This window comes from Amblyraja radiata, chromosome 16 (assembly GCF_010909765.2).
Source record: "Amblyraja radiata isolate CabotCenter1 chromosome 16, sAmbRad1.1.pri, whole genome shotgun sequence".
NCBI classification, from domain to species: Eukaryota; Metazoa; Chordata; class Chondrichthyes; order Rajiformes; family Rajidae; genus Amblyraja; species Amblyraja radiata.
The window spans coordinates 2,794,859-2,812,805 of NC_045971.1; the positions used below are offsets into that span (position 1 = coordinate 2,794,859).

At 46.3% G+C, this 17,947-nt stretch overlaps 1 protein-coding gene across 2 annotated transcripts in view; it reads left to right on the top strand.

Annotated features, from left to right (window-relative positions):
• Positions 1 to 290: 290 nt before the first annotated feature.
• The window catches only part of pip4k2b (phosphatidylinositol-5-phosphate 4-kinase type 2 beta), a 98,230-nt gene continuing 80,573 nt past the window's right edge, over positions 291 to 17,947 (top strand). Inside the window, exon 1 of one of the 2 annotated variants that reach the window (XM_033034883.1) lies at positions 291 to 722. In XM_033034883.1, the coding sequence (XP_032890774.1) occupies positions 591 to 722 (132 nt within the window). In that variant the 5' untranslated portion in view covers positions 291 to 590. The remainder of the gene's footprint in view (positions 723 to 17,947) is intronic. The other variant, XM_033034884.1, reaches the window with a different exon arrangement.

Here is a 17,947-nt window from a genome sequence, read left to right on the forward strand (position 1 = left end):
TATTGAATGGTGGTGCTGGCTCGAAGGGCTGAATGGCCTACCCCTGCACCTGTTTTCCTGTGTCTCTATGAAATTGAACTGGAACCCAGGCTGATGAGTGATACAAACCAACACCGTTTTTATTGATGTTGACGAATGCACTGACATTAATATTTATCGCCATTAATGTGTAAATATTAGGACTACAGTAATTGTTGTCGCTGGTAGATGGCAGTGTTTTCTGCAGTGTGGAACAGGGTGATGTTCATTTGGGTTGCAGAGTCTTCTTGCAGCAGCGAGGGGGAGTAGCCTTAGAGCTTGGAGAGAAGAAGCAGAGAGGCACAGAGGACAGACAGACAAACAAGAGACATTCCACAGGGCTTTTGGTTCTCACTTCACAGGAGCTTGCCATGACATTTGCTTCTTGCCCCCGAAATGCACCATCAGGCAGAGGAATTGTGAAGTACAAGTGCTGAGAAGCAGAGCTGGAGCAAGGGGGAGATATTGCAGCAGGGGGAATATTAAGATTTTCTACTGGTGTTTAAATTTTTTTTTTTGGAAGGTGGGTGGGGGGGTGGGGGGGGATTTCTTTTTTTTTTTTTGTACAAAAAATGGCAGCCAACTGTACTGCCAGTGCCAGCAAGACCAAAACCAAGAAGAAACACTTTGTGGCTCAGAAGGTGAAGCTGTTCAGAGCCAGTGAACCCCTGCTTAGTGTCCTCATGTGGGGAGTGAACCACACTGTAAGTAAGATCAGATCTGCCTCTTTTTTTTTTTTTTTTGCAGCAGCAATACTTATTGATTTATCTGTGTATTTAAATATGGAAAAAAAAAGAAATTGCATCTTCTCTTGGGGTGTTGGGGGGGATGCCTTAAGACTGTCTTAAACGCTTTTCTTTGCAGGGTTAAGATTATGCATTAATTTGAACAGGGTGCATTTTAAATTAGAGTTTAATTTTTATCTTACATGGAATTTTGTCGAGGGCGAGGATAGATCTGAAGACTTGTCAGCTTCCAAGAGGAGGAGAGAGGTCTCATTCATTAATGAATGGGGAAAAAAACACACAATTAGATGTTGCAAATGACCATGTTCATGTGTTTTTTTTGTTGTTGGTTTTGATGCATATAAATGAATCAATTTGCTTTTCTTTGTAGCAGGCAGGGAGGGAGGGAGGGTGGAAATAAATAAATGTGTTAAGGCTTGGGAGAGGGGGGAACACATTCAGGATTTAAAAGCAAGCAAGCAAGCAAGCAAGCAAGCAAGCAGCTTGGGCTGGGGCAGGACTTTGTTTTCAATGAGAAAGAGAGAGAATAAATATTTAGTGATTTATTTTGAAGGGGGCTTGTTGCGGCGAGGCCGATGGTTTCATTCACTGGGTGTTTTTAGGAGGAATTTGGGTTTAATTTGGCTTCCTTGAGGTGGAGTTTGTTCTAAGCGCCTGGAAGGGGCAGAGTTTTTATTTTAGGTTATATTTATATATATATATTTTTTAATTCCCTCGTGGTTTTGGCGCCGGGTTTTAATTTGAGTTGGGATTCGGCCTCTGGGGGGGGGGGGGTTAACTTCCCACCGGCTTCACCAACCCACCTTTTCTAGGCCATTCCTGCTGCTGTTGCGCCTCTGTCAATTCCAGGGCCCACCGCGCCCCTTCGCTGGACGCGCTCCTCAGGCGAGGCGAGGCTTTGCGGCCTAGGTTCCCGCCCCCCCCCCCTCCCCCCTTCTCCTGTTAAACACCTTCACATTTGCTCAAATTGCATTCTAAATAAACTTTGCAAAGGCAAAACTAGGTGATTACAATAATTATAAATGACATTTCTCTCAGTTTAGTCTGGTTATCTTCCTGTGCTTATAATTTTGAGACTAATGATTTCTGTAATTTCACAGCCATAAAAACATTTAATTAATTACAATAAATTGTGCCGTTTTACCCCTTGATACGTGTGTGTTTTGACAGTAGGTATGTGTGCAATAGTTTATTTCTTTGCCAGTGTCTTCCCTGTAATTCTAGGATGCCACTGCTAAATTGATATAAAAGCCCCTTCTGAGGAAATGCACAACTATTAGACACTTGAGAGTGAATGTCATAGATATTTGTTAGCCAAGGGGTATACACACATATTACGGCGAGTTGGTTGGACTAAATTAGCACAGGAGTGGGGCTTGCATGTCTGTGTTTTTATTTTTTGGTTCGTGGGGGTGGCACAACGGCGCAGCAGGTAGAACCACTGCCTCGCAGCACCAGAGACCCTCGTTCGATCCTGACCTCGGGTGCTGCCTGTGTGGAGTTTGCACGTTCTCCCTGTGACCACGTGGGTTTCCTCCAGCTTCCTCCCACATTAGATTAGATTAGATTCCTTTATTGTCATTCAGACCTGAACGAAATTTCGTTCCCTGCAGTCATACATATAATTTTAAAAATGACAAAAACACACAATCAACACAAATTTAACATCCACCACAGTGAGTTCACCAAACACCTCCTCACTGTGGTGGAAGGCAAAATCTTAAAGTCTCTGTCTCTTCCCTCTTTGTTCTCCCTCTGCGCCGAGGCGATCCAGGCTCCAGATGTTGTGACCCCACCGGGGTGATGGTAATCCCGCGGCTCAACGTGCTCCGCGAACGGGCCGGTTCAAACTCCGCGGGTGGTCGCTGCCGCCCGCCACAGCTCCGAGGCCGAGTTGGGTCTCCGCTGCAAAGATGTGTAGGTTAATTGGCCTCTGTAAATCTCTCCTAGTGTGCAGGGAGTGGATGAGAAAGTGGGGGTAATATAGAACGGTGTGAATCGGTGATCGATGTGGGCTGAATGGCCTGTTTCAGACTGAAGAAAGGTCTCTACCGGAAATGTCACCCATTCCAACTCTCCAGAGATGCTGCCTGTCCTGCTGAGTTACTCCAGCATTTTGTGTCTACCGAGCTGGAACAGTGAGCCAGCAGCTAGCTCCATTTGCTGCACTTCTGTGCCACTCATCCAAACAGTCATGCAGCATAGATATGAACCATTTGGCCCACCACATCAAGCAGTGAGCACCATCTATATTAATTCTATCTCCCAGCACTTAGCCTGTAATTTCTTTGCCTAGTCAATTCAAGATCACTTTTAGACACTTCTTAAAATGCTGTCAACAACTCTGCTTCAATTCTAGTAGCGCATTCCAGGGACTCACCGTAGAATAGTACTCCACACCACAGGCCCTTTGGACCTCTATGCCTTTGCTGAACAAATGCCAAACTAAACTAATCTCTGCCTGCAAGTGATCGATATCCCTCCATTCCCCGCATATTCATGTTTCTATCTGCAAGCTTTTTAAATGCCACTATTGTACCTGCTTCCACCAGTCTTTGTGAAAAATCTTGCCCTGCACACCTCCTTTAAACTTTCTCTATAGCTATGCCCTCTAGTATTTGACATTTCCACACTGAGGAAAAAGATTCTGACTGTCTACCCAATCTCTGCCTCTCACAATTTTATAAACTTCTATTAGGTCTCTCTACAGTCTCTGATGTTCCGGAGAAAACATTCCAATTTTGTTCAACCACTCCTTATTGTTAATACTCTTTAATCCAGGCAGCATTCTGCTAAATCTCATCTGTACCCTATCCAAAAACCTCCACATCCTGTCTGTAATGAGGCGACCAAAACAGTACATAATACTCAAACTGTGACCTAACTAAAGTTCTGTGAAGTTGCAATATGACTTCTTGACTCTTATACTCAATGCCTCAATTGATGAAGGCAAGCATATCATATGTCTGTTTAACCACTTCATATGCTAGGGTTGCGACTTTCAGGAAACTATGGTCTTGCATCCCAAGATTTCTCTATACATCAATGATGTTATGGGTCCTGCCATTTACTGCATACTGTCCTCTTAGACACAAAAAGCTGGAGTAACTCAGCGCGACAGGCAGCATCTCTGGATAGAAGGAATGGGTGACATTTTGGGCTGAGACCCTTCTTCAGACTATCTTCGGTTTATACCAGCATCTGCAGTTCCTTCTTACATATATCCTCCTGTATCCTTTGCAAGCGAATAGTGAAAGGCTTGGATAGAATGGATGTGGAGAGGATGTTTCCACAAGTGGGAGAGTCAAGGACTAGAGGTCATTGTCTCAGAATTAAAGGAGGCAATTCTTTCGTCAGAGGGTGGTGAATCTGTGGAATTCTTTGCCACAGAAGTCTGTAGAGGCCAAGTCAATGGATATTTTTAAAACACAGCTAGATTCTTGATTAGTATTGATGTCGGGGAGAAGGCAGGATAATTTTGTTAGGAGAGAGAGATAGATCAGTATGATTGAATGGCGGAGTAGACTTGATGGGCCGAATGGCCAAATTCTGCTCTATCACATGACCTTACGGCATGATAAAACCTCCACCTTTCTGAGTGGAAAAAGGTCCTCCTCAGAACCCCCATCCTTATTCTATGCCCTCTAGTTCCATTCACCTTTGATAAGGGGAAAAGGTTCCTGCTGTACACGTTATCTATATGTCTATTTTATACCTGTTCGGACTTTTAAGAATTTTTTTTATTTGGCAGTTGTGTATTTTCAGTTGCTAAAACTTCAGCCAAGGCATAAATCTTTTTATTGATGTATAGAAAATCATGAGGGGTATAGATAAGGTGAATAGTCATAGTCTCTCTGCGAGGGTAGGGGTGTCGAAATAAAAAGGGTGTACGTTTAAGGTGAGCAGGGAAAGATTTAAAAAGGAACTGAGGGGGAAACGTTTGGAGTGGTATGTGTATGTAACGAGCTGCCAGAGAAAATAGCAGAGGTGGGTACGTACAATCATGAAATTTAAAGGACATTTGCATTGTTTTACAGACAGGATACCTTTGGGGAGATAAGGACCAATTGCAGGCAAGTTGGATTAGCTCTGTTGGGCAACTTGGTCGGCAAGGATGAGTTGGGCCGAATGACCTGTTCCGTGCTATATGACTCTATGATCCAGGTTGGCCAAGTGTGGAGCTCGCTGCCTAGCACGGACAGTGAGTGATTTTGAAAGGAATTTGGTGAGGGGAATAAATGAACAGGATAGAGTGGGGGTAGACACAAAATGCTGGAGTAACTCAATGGGTCAAGCAGCATCTCTGGAGAGAAGGAATGGGTGACGTTTCGGGTCTCGACTTTCGGGTCTCGACCCGAAACATCACCCGTTCCTTCTCTCCAGAGATGCTGCTTGACCCGCTGAGTTACTCCTGCATTTTGTGTCTACCTTCGATTTTACCAGCATCTGCAGTTCTTTCTTAACTACAGGATTGGGTGGGGTTTGCCTTACAGCGATCGGCACTGACTCAAGGGGCTGAAACGCACCCTCCTGCACCATAATAACTTTGACTGTAAAATTGAAACGTTGAAACCTTAAAAGAGCGAAGAGCAGAACATGTCTGAGGGGTGAACGATCTTCTTCTGGATAGGTTATCATGAGGAAGGAGATCCTTGCAGTTGGGAGACGCAAGGACTGCCAGATGCTGGAATCTTGAGCAAAACTCAAGTGCTGCAGGAAATCCATGAGTCAGGCAGCATCTGTGGAGGGGATGGGCAGACCCTGGTTTGGGTCCAACCCAAAACATTGCCTTTCCATTTGCACCACAGATGCTGCCTGACCTGCAGAGTTCCACCGACATTTTGTGTTTAGCTTGTGTAAGCTATTTGCGTACAGTTTTGGTCTCCTAATCTGAGGAAAGACATTCTTGCCATAGAGGGAGTGCAGAGAAGGTTCACCAGACTGATTCCTGGGATGGCAGGACTTTCATATGAAGAAAGACTGGATAGACTCGGCTTGTACACGCTAGAATTTAGAAGATTGAAGGGGGATCTTATAGAAACTTACAAAATTCTTAAGGGGTTGGACAGGCTAGATGCAGGAAGATTATTCCCGGTGTTGGGTAAGTCCAGAACTAGGGGTCACAGTTTAAGGATAAGAGGGAAGTCTTTTAGGACCGAGATGAGAAAATCATTTTTTACACAGAGAGTGGTGAATCTGTGGAATTCTCTGCCACAGAAGGTAGTTGAGGCCAGTTCATTGGCTATATTTAAGAGGGAGTTAGATGTGGCTCTTGTGGCTAAAGGGATCAGGGGGTATGGAGAGAAGGCAGGGATGGGATACTGAGTTGGATGATCAGCCATGATCATATTGAATGGCGGTGCAGGCTCGAAGGGCCGAATGGCCTACTCCTGCACCTATTTTCTATGTTTCTATGTAAGAGGTTTGTTCAGGAGTTGGACAATAGAACTGCTGATGAACTTTAAGATAGATTGAATGAATTGGGTGGTGATTTTGCCGCTTTGAAGAGCAGGGCTACACCATGAAACCCAGGTGTATTCCAGTGGTTTGGGACGATATTTTAGATTGGAAGAATTATTGTTTCAACAGTGTTGTGTAGGAAGGAACTGCCAATGCTGGTTTAAATGGGATAGACACAAAGAGCTGGAGTAACTCAGCGGGACAGGCAGCATCTCTGGAGAGAAGGAATGGGTGACGTTTTTTTCGGGTTGAGAGGCTGCTGACTTTGTGACTTCTCAGTCTAACCATCCCTCCTTTATGTTCTGAATGAGTTGTTTCCCCGAGCATCCAGACTAGGAAATGTAGATAAACACCAGAGGAAGGATGGGAAGTGATAAGCAAATCTGGTATTTTCTCCCCCTGGCTAGCCCAAATGTGTTGCCCCTATTGCTGCTGAGGAAGGAAGGAGTGTAGGTTTTAGGACCAGTTTGCTCCGACCGGTTGTCCATGAAACATCTGAGGAATCAACAAAATGCTGGATATACTCACCAGATCAAACACCATTTGTGGAGAAAGAGAAAAAAAAAACCTCTCAGGTCGATGAATTGGGGAAAAGTGAAAAATTAAGTATGTTTTAAGTTCAGAGATGGAAACTAGATAGGTTCTTGCTGGATGCCATGGATATGGTGGTTCTTGGTTCTTGGTTTCTTGGTCCTCCAAAATATTCCAAATGGAATTTAAACTGGAGGTGGTGAAGGGTTATTGGGAAGAAAGAGCTACTTTAAATTTAGTTGCATCTGGTTGGGTAACTATAGCAGGGTGGAGATTATTCCATGCTTTAATTGTGTGGGGGAAGAACGAATTGCTGTACACATCTGTCTTTGTAGCTGGGATCACAAATTGGATCGAATGCCCTCGTCTGTTCCTAATTGGTTTGGGGTTTGGTGTAGGTCTTGTAATCTATGTCGAGCTGACCATTTAACATTTTGTAAAAACAGGTCAAACGGTGAGCTTCACGTGTGTCTTGGAGAGGGTTCCACCCCAGAGAATTCAGAAGTTTGGTGACACTCGCTTCTCTCTCATAGGTGTTAGTAACAAATCGAGCTGCCTGTCTTTGGCAACCCCTAATCCCAATCCCAAAGTCGTATGGGTTTGTAGGTTAATTAGCCTCTGTAAATTTCCTCCAGTGTGCAGGGGGTGGATGCAAAAGTGGGACAAAGTAGAACGAGTGTGAACGAGGGATTGTGGGCTGAAGGGCCTGTTTCCATGCTGTACCTTTCAATCCATCGGCGGGAATTGGATGGAGAATTAAAATGGCTGGCCATTGGAATCTCTTGGTCACCCTAGACAAAGTGGTCTGCAAAGTGTTCACCCATGTGGAGGAGACCACGTCGTGAACACTGACTGCATTATGCAAAATTAAAAGAAGTTAAAGAGAATTGTTGATCCAAAAAGGACTATTTGTATATCCGGATGCTGAGAAGGCAAGAGTTAAAGAGAGGATGTTGCATCTTCTGCTGGAGCCAAAATAAAAAAAAATAAAATAAGAACTGGAGATATTATGTTCTAAAAAGCCAAAAAAGTTCAGATATTCAACATCTGCAGATTTTTGCTCTGTTGCATCATCTGTTTACCATTCAATCTGTGTTTGAAACCGATGGGTGGGTGAATCATTGTACTTAAAGTCATACAGCGTGGAAGCAGGACCTTCGGCCCAACTAGCTCACCCCAACCAACATGCCCTATCTACACTAGCCCCACCTACTTGCATTTACCTATATCCTTCTAAACCTTTCCTATCCATGTACCTATCCAAATGTCTTTTAAATGTTGTGATAGTGCTTGCCTCAACTACCTCCTCTGGCAGCTCGTTCCATATACGCACCACCCATTGTGTGAAGAAGTTGCCTCTCAGGTTCCTGTTAAATCTTTCCCCACTCACCGTAAACCTATGTCCTCTGGTTCATGATTTCTCTGGGTGAAAGGCTAGGTGCATTTACACTATTTCCCCCCCCCCTTCATGATCTTATACACTTCCATAAGATCACCCCTCTTCCTCCTGCGTTCCAAGGAACCAAGGCCTGCCCAACCTAAGCCTTTGAGCAGCTGAGGAAGATCTAAATATGTGTAGAGGGATGATTTAATTTGGAAGGTGCATTGTTAGAGAATCATAGATATATCTTCTTATCGAGTCCACACACAAGATTAGAAGTTGTTCAGCCAGAGCTGAACACACTTCTCGGCATCTGAATACAATGGTGTCTGTCTTAGAAACATAGAAAATAGGTGCAGGAGTAGGCCATTCGGCCCTTCAAGCTTGCACCGCCATTCAATATGATCATGGCTGATCATCCAACTCAGTATCCTGTACCTGCCTTCTCTCCATACCCCCTGATCCCTTTAGCCACAAGGGCCACATCTAACTCCCTCTTAAATATAGCCAATGAACTGGCCTCAACTACCTTCTGTGGCAGAGAGTTCCAGAGATTCACCACTCTCTGTGTGAAAAATGTTTTTCTCATCTCAGTCCTAAAGGATTTCCCCTTTATCCTTAAACTGTGACCCCTTGTCCTGGACTTCCACAACATCGGGAACAATCTTTCTGCATCGAGCCTGTCCAACCCTTTAAGAATTTTGTAAGTCTCTATAAGATCCCCCCTCAATCTTCTAAATTCTAGCGAGTACAAGCCGAGTCTATCCAGTCTTTCTTCATATGAAAGTCCTGACATCCCAGGAATCAGTCTGGTGAACCTTCTCTGTACTCCCTCTATGGCAAAAATGTCTTTCCTCAGATTTGGAGACCAAAACTGTACGCAATACTCCAGGTGTGGTCTCACCAATACCCTGTACAACTGCAATAGAACCTCCCTGCTCCTATACTCAAATATTTTGCTATGAATGCTCCTATACTCAAATCCTTTTGCTATGAAAGGATATGTCTTGTCGTTCTTGTACTTCTTGTGCGTGGTGGTGGAAAGATTGGTGGAAACAGGGCCGCGACGTGAACGCTCTTTCCTTGACCCCAATAGATATATGAGACCACAAGATGTTTTGAGACCATGGGTGGCACAGTGGCGCAGCGGTAGAGTTGCTGCATTACAGAGACCTGGTTTTGATCCTGACTACGGGTGCTTGTCTATGGAGTTTGTACGTTCTCTCCGTGGAGAGACTGCTTGGATTTTTTTCTGTGATCTCCGATTTCCTCCCACACTCCAAACGTACAGGTGTGTAGGCTAATTGGCTTGGTGTAAATGTAAATAGACCCAAGTGTGCTTACAGAGAAAGGTTTTTGTTTGCGTACTATCCAATCAAATCAGATAATATAGTGCATGAATACAATCAAGTCTTGAACTGAAACGTCACCCGTTCCTTCTCTCCAGACATGCTGCCTGTCCCGCTGAGATACTCCAGCATTTTGTGTCTTATCTTCGGTGTAAACCAACATCTGAAGTTCCTTCCTACACATATACAAGTACTACAGGTAGAGCAAATAAAAACATACCAGTGTGCATTGTAGTGTTACAGTTCCAGAGAAAAAGTCTATTGTCGGCATTTAGTAGTTTGATAGCTAAGGGGAAGAATTGGTTTATACTCTCTAGAATTTAGGAGATTGAGAGGGGATCTTATAGAAACTTACAAAATTCTTAAGGGGTTGGACAGGCTAGATGCAGGAAGATTGCTCCCGATGTTGGGGAAGTCCAGGACAAGGGGTCACAGCTTAAGGATAAGGGGGAAATCCTTTAAAACCGAGATGAGAAGAACTTTTTTCACACAGAGAGTGGTGAATCTTTGGAACTCCCTGCCACAGAGGGTAGTCGAGGCCAGTTCATTGGCTATATTTAAGAGGGAGTTAGATGTGGCCCTTGTGGCTAAGGGGATCAGAGGTTATGGAGAGAAGGCAGGTACGGGATATACCTGAGTTGGATGATCAGCCATGATCATATTGAATGGCGGTGCAGGCTCGAAGGGCCGAATGGCCTACTCCTGCACCTAATTTCTATGTTTCTATGTTTCTAATCTGTTCCTGAGTGTGGTGGTATGTGCGTTCAAGCTTTTGTATTGTCTGTCTGACGGGTGAAGGGAGATGGAATGTACACCAGTCATTGAAAGTAGGCATGCAGGTGCCGCAGGCAGTGAAGAAAGCAAATGGTATGTTAGCATTCATAGCAAAAGGATTTGAGGGGAAGAATCTGTTCCTGAGTGTGGTGGTATGTGCGTTCAAGTTTTTGTATCGTCTGTCTGACGGGAGAAGGGAGATGGAATGACTTGATTATATTGGCTGGTTTGGAGACGCAGTATGAAATGCAGGCGGAGTCAATGGTGGGGAGGAAGGAACTGCAGATGCTGGTTTAAACAGAAGATAGACACAAAATGCTGGAGTAACTCAGCGGGTCTGACAGTATCTCTGGAGAAAAGGAATAGGTGACGTTTCGGGTCGAGGTCTGAAGAAGGGTCTCGACCCGAAACGTCACCCATTTCTTTTCTCTAGAGATGCCGTCTGACCCGTTGAGTTACTCCAGCTTTCTGTGTCAATGGTGGGCAGACTGGTCTGTGTGATGGGTAAAAATCACAGTAAATAACCATGAGAAGAACTTCCCTGCGCTGTTCCAGATTGTGCAGCTTTGATGTGCTCCTTAGAGGGCAGGCAGTTTAATGCCTTGTATTGGAAGTGTCAGACTGGCTTAGATGCTCGTGTCTCTGAGTGGGCATTAAACCTTTGACCTTCCAACTCTGAGGTGAGAGTAAACTGAGCCAATTCTGGCATCTAAGATGCAGAAAGCGGTTTTACAGATGTATGGCAAAAAGTAGTCGTGAAATGTGAATTTTATGGGTTGTGAATGTGTCAATCACAATCCTAGTAACATTTTCTTTTTCGAAGTTTGGGTCAGTGGTGCATGACCAGGAAATTACAGTTTAGTTTAGCTCAGCAATACAGTGTGGAAACAGGCCCTTTGGCCCACCGAGTCCATGCCGACCAGTGGTCACTCGCAGACTAGTTCCATATAATCCCACTTTTTCATCCTACACACTAGGGGCAATTTACAGAAGCCAAATTAACCTACAATAGACAATAGGTGCAGGAGTAGGCCATTTGGCCCTTCAAGCCAGAACCGCCATTCAATGTGATCATGGCTGATCACCCACAATTAGTACCCCGTTCCGGTCTTCTCCCCATATCCCTTAACTCCGCTATCTTTAAGAGCTCTATCTAACTCTCTCTTGAAAGCATCCGGAGAATTGGCCTCCACTGCCTTCTACCAAACGTGAACGTCTTTGGAATATGGGAGGAAACCGGGGCGGCCAAAGAAAAACAGGAAGATCGTGCAAACTCCACACAGACAGCACACGTAGTCAGGTTTGAAGCCGGCACTGTGAGGCTGCAGCTATACCATTGTGCCACTGTGTACCCCTAACTAAGAGTTGTGGATATCATTGGCTATACATATATCTATTATGAAAGAGAGACACAAAAAGAGCGGGGTAAAGCTGAGTTTGCCCCTCCGGTTCCTATTAAATCTTTACCCCCCTCGCCTTAAACCTATGTCCTCCGGTTCTTGATTCCCCGACTCTGGGAAAAGACTGTGCAATTACCTTATCTAATCCTTTTATGATTTTATACACATGCTGGAGATTTGTGCTTATCGGATGTTATTAACTTCAAAGTTGTGCCCAGAGGTTGGTTGTAACGTCCCTAACAGATGAGGTGCTAACGTTCTTGAACTAAGGTTGTGCTTCAGTTGGCTATGTAGGAGTCTGAAGAGCAAAAGAGGAGTGCGATGGAGGTTGAAAGTGGCAGGTTACTGCAAGTACAATCTGTGCTTGTCCTTCCCAATGTACACTAAATAGTAACCTGAATAATGTAATGTAGAGTCAATAATGTGTGGTTCATTGTATCCATAAGGTGAAGAGAGGTGGGAAAAGTCTTATGGTCAATATAAACTTTAGTTTATTGTCACATGTAACAAGATATGTACCTACGTGGTACAGGTTGGACAAGTACATAGATAGGACAAGTTTGGAGGGATATGGACCAAACGCAGGCAGGTAAGACTAGTGTAGCTGAAGAAGGGTCTCAACCCAAAATGTCACCTATTCCTTTTCTCTAGAGATGCCGTCTGACCCATTGAGTTACTCCAGCTTTCTGCATCAACGGTGGGCAGACTGGTCTGTGTGATGGGATCATCACAGTAAATAATCATAAGATGAACTTCCCTGCGCTGTTCCAGATTGTGCAGCTTTGATATGCTATGACTCTAAAGGATATGGACCTCATGGGTGAAGATGGAATTTGTGTAGATCGACATGGTCTGAAGAAAGGTCTCAACCCGAAACGTCACCAATTCCTTCTCTCCAGAGATGCTGCCTGTCTCGCTGAGTTACTCCAGCATTTTGTGTCTGCCTTCGACATGGCCATTGAGGGCCGAAGGGCCGACTTCTGTTCTGCACAACCACATGTGGCCTGTTTTGTAGCTGAAATTCTTTTGTAAACTATGTTGATATGTGTTTCTGAAAAGCAATTTATATCAGATCTATATCTATATTTGAATTCACATTTATTTTTAAGTGACCAAACCCGTTCCTCTGGTCTTAGATTGGAGGAGATCGGCTGATGGAAGTGACATTTCTTCAGCAGCAATGTAAGCAGAATGATTCTGAAGTTCTGAATAAAAATTGGTGCGTTCGTGGAAAAAGAACCGCTAATACAGCAATTCTAAAATGTGAACAGAAGATGCTGTAAATAACTCAACAGGTCAGGCGGTATCTGTGGGAAGAGAAACTGAATCAATGCTTGATCAGAAACGTTAACTGAGTTTCTCTCTCTACTGAAGCTGCTTGACCTGCTGAGTAGACATAAAATGCTGGAGTAACTCAGCGGGTGAGGCAGCATCTCTGGAGAGAAGGAATAGGCGACGATTCGGGTCTAGACCCTTCCTCAGAGATGGTAAGTCCGATGATAGGTCTCGACCCGAAACGTCGCCCATTCCTTCTCTCCAGAGATGCTGCCTCACCTGCTGAGTTACTCCAGCATTTGGTGTCTACCTTTGATTTAAACCAGCAGCTGCAGTTCTTTCTTACACATGACCTGCTGAGTCACTTCACGCTGCCTTGGCATGGTCTAGCTTGCATCAAAATCCTTCCAGTATTCGGGCGACCAGAACTGCATCCACAGTGATGCAAGCAGGGGCGGAAAACCCGGGGGGGGGGGCCAGAGGGGACACGTCCCCCCCATGTTTTGAGAGGTGGGCGACATCCCCGCCAGGTTAACCTGTCTGGGCTTGCGGGAAATATGGCCAGCGTGGAAAAGCAGCGCTGGTGTCCCGTCAGTCCAGACAGGGTTGTTAGTTAACCCGGTGAGACAGGCAGTAGAGCTGCATTTAGCGCTGGATTGAGCCTCCGAAGCCTCGCGCGCGTGTGAGTGTGCGCATGCGCGCGCGGCCGCCAAAAAAATTGTGTCCCCCGTCCCCTCCATGTTTTGATAGTGAGTTTCGTTCTTGGATGCAGGCCAACTAAACAAGTTACATTAAAGGGCGCAAAACTCTGGAGTAACTCAGTCCTCGAGTCAGGATTGAATCCGGGTCTCTGGCACTAATAATAATAATGATGGATGGGATACTCAAGGCGCTTTACATCGCATTATTCATTCACTCCTCAGTCACACTCGGTGGTGGTAAGCTACTTCTGTAGCCACAGCTGCCCTGGGGCAGACTGACGGAAGCGTGGCTGCCAATCTGCGCCTACGGCCCCTCCGACCACCACCAATCACTCACACACATTCACACACAGGCAAAGGTGGGTGAAGTGTCTTGCCCAAGGACACAACGACAGTATGCACTCCAAGCGGGATTCGAACCGGCTACCTTCCGGTTGCCAGCCGAACACTTAGCCCATTGTGCCATCTGTCGTCCCTATAAGGCAGCTACTCTACCGTGGGGCCACTGTGCCGCCCATTTTTATTGTCCTCCTCTCATATCCCTTGAATTTCTGACTGTCCCAAAAAAAATCGACCAGGTTTATTCTTAAATATGCTCAGTGACTAAGCGTAGACGCACTGTAGCAAATAATTACAAAGATTTACAAAGCATGTTAATAAAGAAACGTCTCCACATCTTGCTCCTAAATGTCTGATCCGTTATATTGAAGCTATGCCCTCGGATCCAGGATCGAACACTGTCAAATCTCCAGGAAATTTTGTTCTATTTCAAATAGATCACCTATTTTGCTTCAAAATTAGAGAAAATAGAATCTCATTCCGTTCCATTGATCCTTGTTTAACAATCTTATCATGAAGAGAGTCATTGTAATAAACCTTTAACCTGGCTCTGTTGTGGACTTTATATATTTACTCATTGGCTCATTTGGACGAGATGTGAAACTGAGATGGGAAGAATTCTGAAGTGAATGTTACGAATCTCCTGAGAGTTTGCCCAGTGACCTAAACAAGTCCCCATCTCGGTTATAAATGAAAAGTGCTGCAGTAACTCAGCGGGTCAGACAGCATTTCTGGAGAACGTGGTTTGGTGATGTGTAGGAAGGGGCTCATCATCGGCGGTCACTCGAAACAAGTATGACTGTCCTCTCGTGGACGATGCCTGTGCGTGACTTTGTTTAACGTGGGGAGACTGGTGCACAGGCAGCCACCCCATGGTCCTTGACAGTTCTGGGTCAGGATCAAGTGGCATGGAGTCCAAGACGACCGGAGACCCTTTTCTGCTGCAGTCTTCATCCGCCTCCCCGTTGTGACGCTCCACTAAGGTCCTCCGCCTGTTCCACCGTTGAGGTCTTGGTTGGATTGCTCTTTGTCAGAGACCTCCCCCTCGACCTTACCACCATAGGTGACCCTACCAGGGGCATAGCTCCAGACGGCATCGCTCGCAGGATCTCAGGTCCACACAAGCTTCTCCACCACAACAAGGTGACAATCCACGGAGAAGAGGAAAGAACTGCAGATGGTGTTTTAAACCGAAGATAGACACAAAAAGCTGGAGTAACAGGCTGCATCTCTGGAGAGAAGGAATGGGTGACGTTAGGGTGGATAGGTGATGTTTTGGGTTGGGAACCCTCTTCAGACCTTGTGTCTGTTGGACTGCCTTGCTATTACAGTGATGGATGGATTTGTCTGTAGAGCTGCATTGGTTGCATTGGAAAGTCATTTAGGTTTGAAGCCCTGAGGATGTGTCAAACTGACGCAATAAAACAGCGCAAAAGTTCATGTTCTTTCTTGCCCCCTGGACAGTGACATTCAGTACAGCTTGATGCGTTCTCTGTAAGTAGTTTAATTCAGTTTAGTTTTAGTTTAGAGATGCAGCGTGGAAACAGGCCCCTCGTCCCACCGAGTCCGTGCCGACCAGCGATCCCCGTACACCAGCACTATCCTATACACACGAGGGACAATTTTACAATTTTACCGAAGCCAATTAACCTACGAACTTGTACGTCTTTGGAATGTGGGAGGAAACCGGAGCACCCAGGTCACGGGGAGAACGTACAACCTCTGTACATGCATCACCCGTACTCAGGATCTGACCCAGGTCTCTGGTGCTGTCATCATCATAATCATAATTACTTTATTAGCCAAGTATGTTTTGCAACATATGAAGAATTTGATTTGCCACACAGTCATACCAATAAAAAGCAACAAAACACACAAAATACATTTTTACATAAACATCCATCACAGTGACTCCTCACATTCCTCACTGTGATTTAAGGGGGAAAAAAGTTCAATCTCTTCCCTTCTTTGTTCTCCCGCGGTCGGGGTCCTTGAGCCTTCCGTTGACTCCCGTAGCTGGTGGTGGGCCCTCCGTGTAGGGGCGATCATGTTCCTGCATCGGGGGGAATCTCAGCTCCCCCTTGCCGGGCCATCTACCCTGGGCCGGGGCTGGTCGAACCTCCTGGTCGAAGCAGCAACTCTATTGTTGCGCCACCCCTATTTGGTATGTAGATGTTAATTTAAGGGCCTTCCTTCTTAGAAGGGTGTAAGAGCTAAAATGACGCTATATAAAAAAGCATGGAATTCTCTACCGGGCCCTGGTGAATTTTTATCTATTACCCAATTTCACAGAGACAGAATGCCTGATTATTGACTCATTACGTGCCTGGAGGCCCTACAGCAGCCTGGGGCTTGCCTGGAACGGGCACCGCTCATTTTACCTAGAATATGGACTGGGCTTTAGGGCACCTCTTGCATGTGGGATAAGTCTGTACTTCTGTACAATTTGCTAATTGGGGATTTGCGTAGGTATTGCAATACTCCACTGGACTATTTATAAGAAAATAATGTTCCTGTTCGTTTGCACTTAGCACATGCAACAATAAAAGCTCCATTGGTCCTAGTGGCGGCGCGGCTCTGGCTGCAGCGGCTCTCCGGCAGTCCTGTTTGTTTTGTGTTTTTTGGGTTGTTTATTTTCGTTTTGGTTAGTCTAGTTTTGGTTATTAGTTTCTGTTTGGGGGGGGGGTTGAAACGGGGCTTGCTGTCTCTCCCTGCGGGGGAATGCGACTTTTATGTCGTATTCCCCTTCTCTGCCTCCGTCTGCGCTGAGGCCTAATGGCGGAGCTGGCGACCTCGAGGCTCGGGAGGCAGAGCCCGCCAGGACTCGCACTGAGCTCGCTCCCGTGAGGACGGCCCGGCTCGGGGCTGGAACAGGGCTTCCGTGAGGGGCTGTGACGCTACCGTGAGGACGGCCGGCCCGAGGAAGGAACGGTGCTCCCGTCGGAGTGGTCGAGCTCGGGGAGGTACGGCGCTCCTAGCCCGAGGGAGGAGCGGCGCCCAGTCGGGGCGGCCCAGCCCGAGGGAGGAGCGGTGCCCAGTCGGGGCGGCCCAGCCCGAGGGAGGAGCGGTGCCCAGTTGGGGCGGCCCAGCCCGAGGGAGGAGCGGTGCCCGGTTGGGGCGGCCCAGCCCGAGGGAGGAGCGGTGCCCAGTCGGGGCGGCCCAGCCCGAGGGAGGAGCGGCGCCCAGTCGGGGCGGCCCAGCCCGAGGGAGGAGCAGTGCCCGGTCGGGGCAGCCCAGCCCGAGGCTGAGACGGTAACGGCACTCACGTGAGGGCGATCCGGCTCGGGGCTGGAACCATGCTCCGGTGGCTTGCACGGTGTTCTGGCGGCGGTGGCCTGAGTCCGGGGTTTGGCCACGGGCCAGCGGCTGCGTCAGCAGGACTGGTGAGCGGCAGCTTCGACCACCCTGGGCCGCGGTGTTTGAGCCGAGGGACAATTGTAACATCGCCCGGGGGGTATCGCCTCAGCGCAGAAGGAGAAGAGGAGGGAAGAGACTGGAGACCTAAGACTTTTGCCTCCATCACAGTGAGGAGATGTTGGGTGGACTCACTGTGGTGGATGTTAATATGTGTTTATTGTTGTTTTTTATTGTATTGTATTGTATGTATGACTGCTTCAATTTCGTTCAGACTTCGGTCTGAATGACAATAAAGGCTATCTAATCTAATCTAATCTAATTAAACCACAGAGTCTGGAGTGGAGCGGTCTTGGGATTGTATACACTGGAATTTAAAAGGATGAGAGGGGATCTTATTCAATCATATAAGATTATTAAAGGATTGGACACGTTAGAGGCACGTTAGAGGTTAGATCCAGGGGCCGCAGTTCAAGAATAAGGGGTAGGCCATTTAGAACGGAGATGAGGAAAAACATTTTCACCCAGAGAGTTGTGAATCTGTGGAATTCTCTGCCTCAGAAGATAGTGGAGGCCAATTCTCTGGATGCTTTCAAGAGAGTTGGATAGAGCTGTTAAA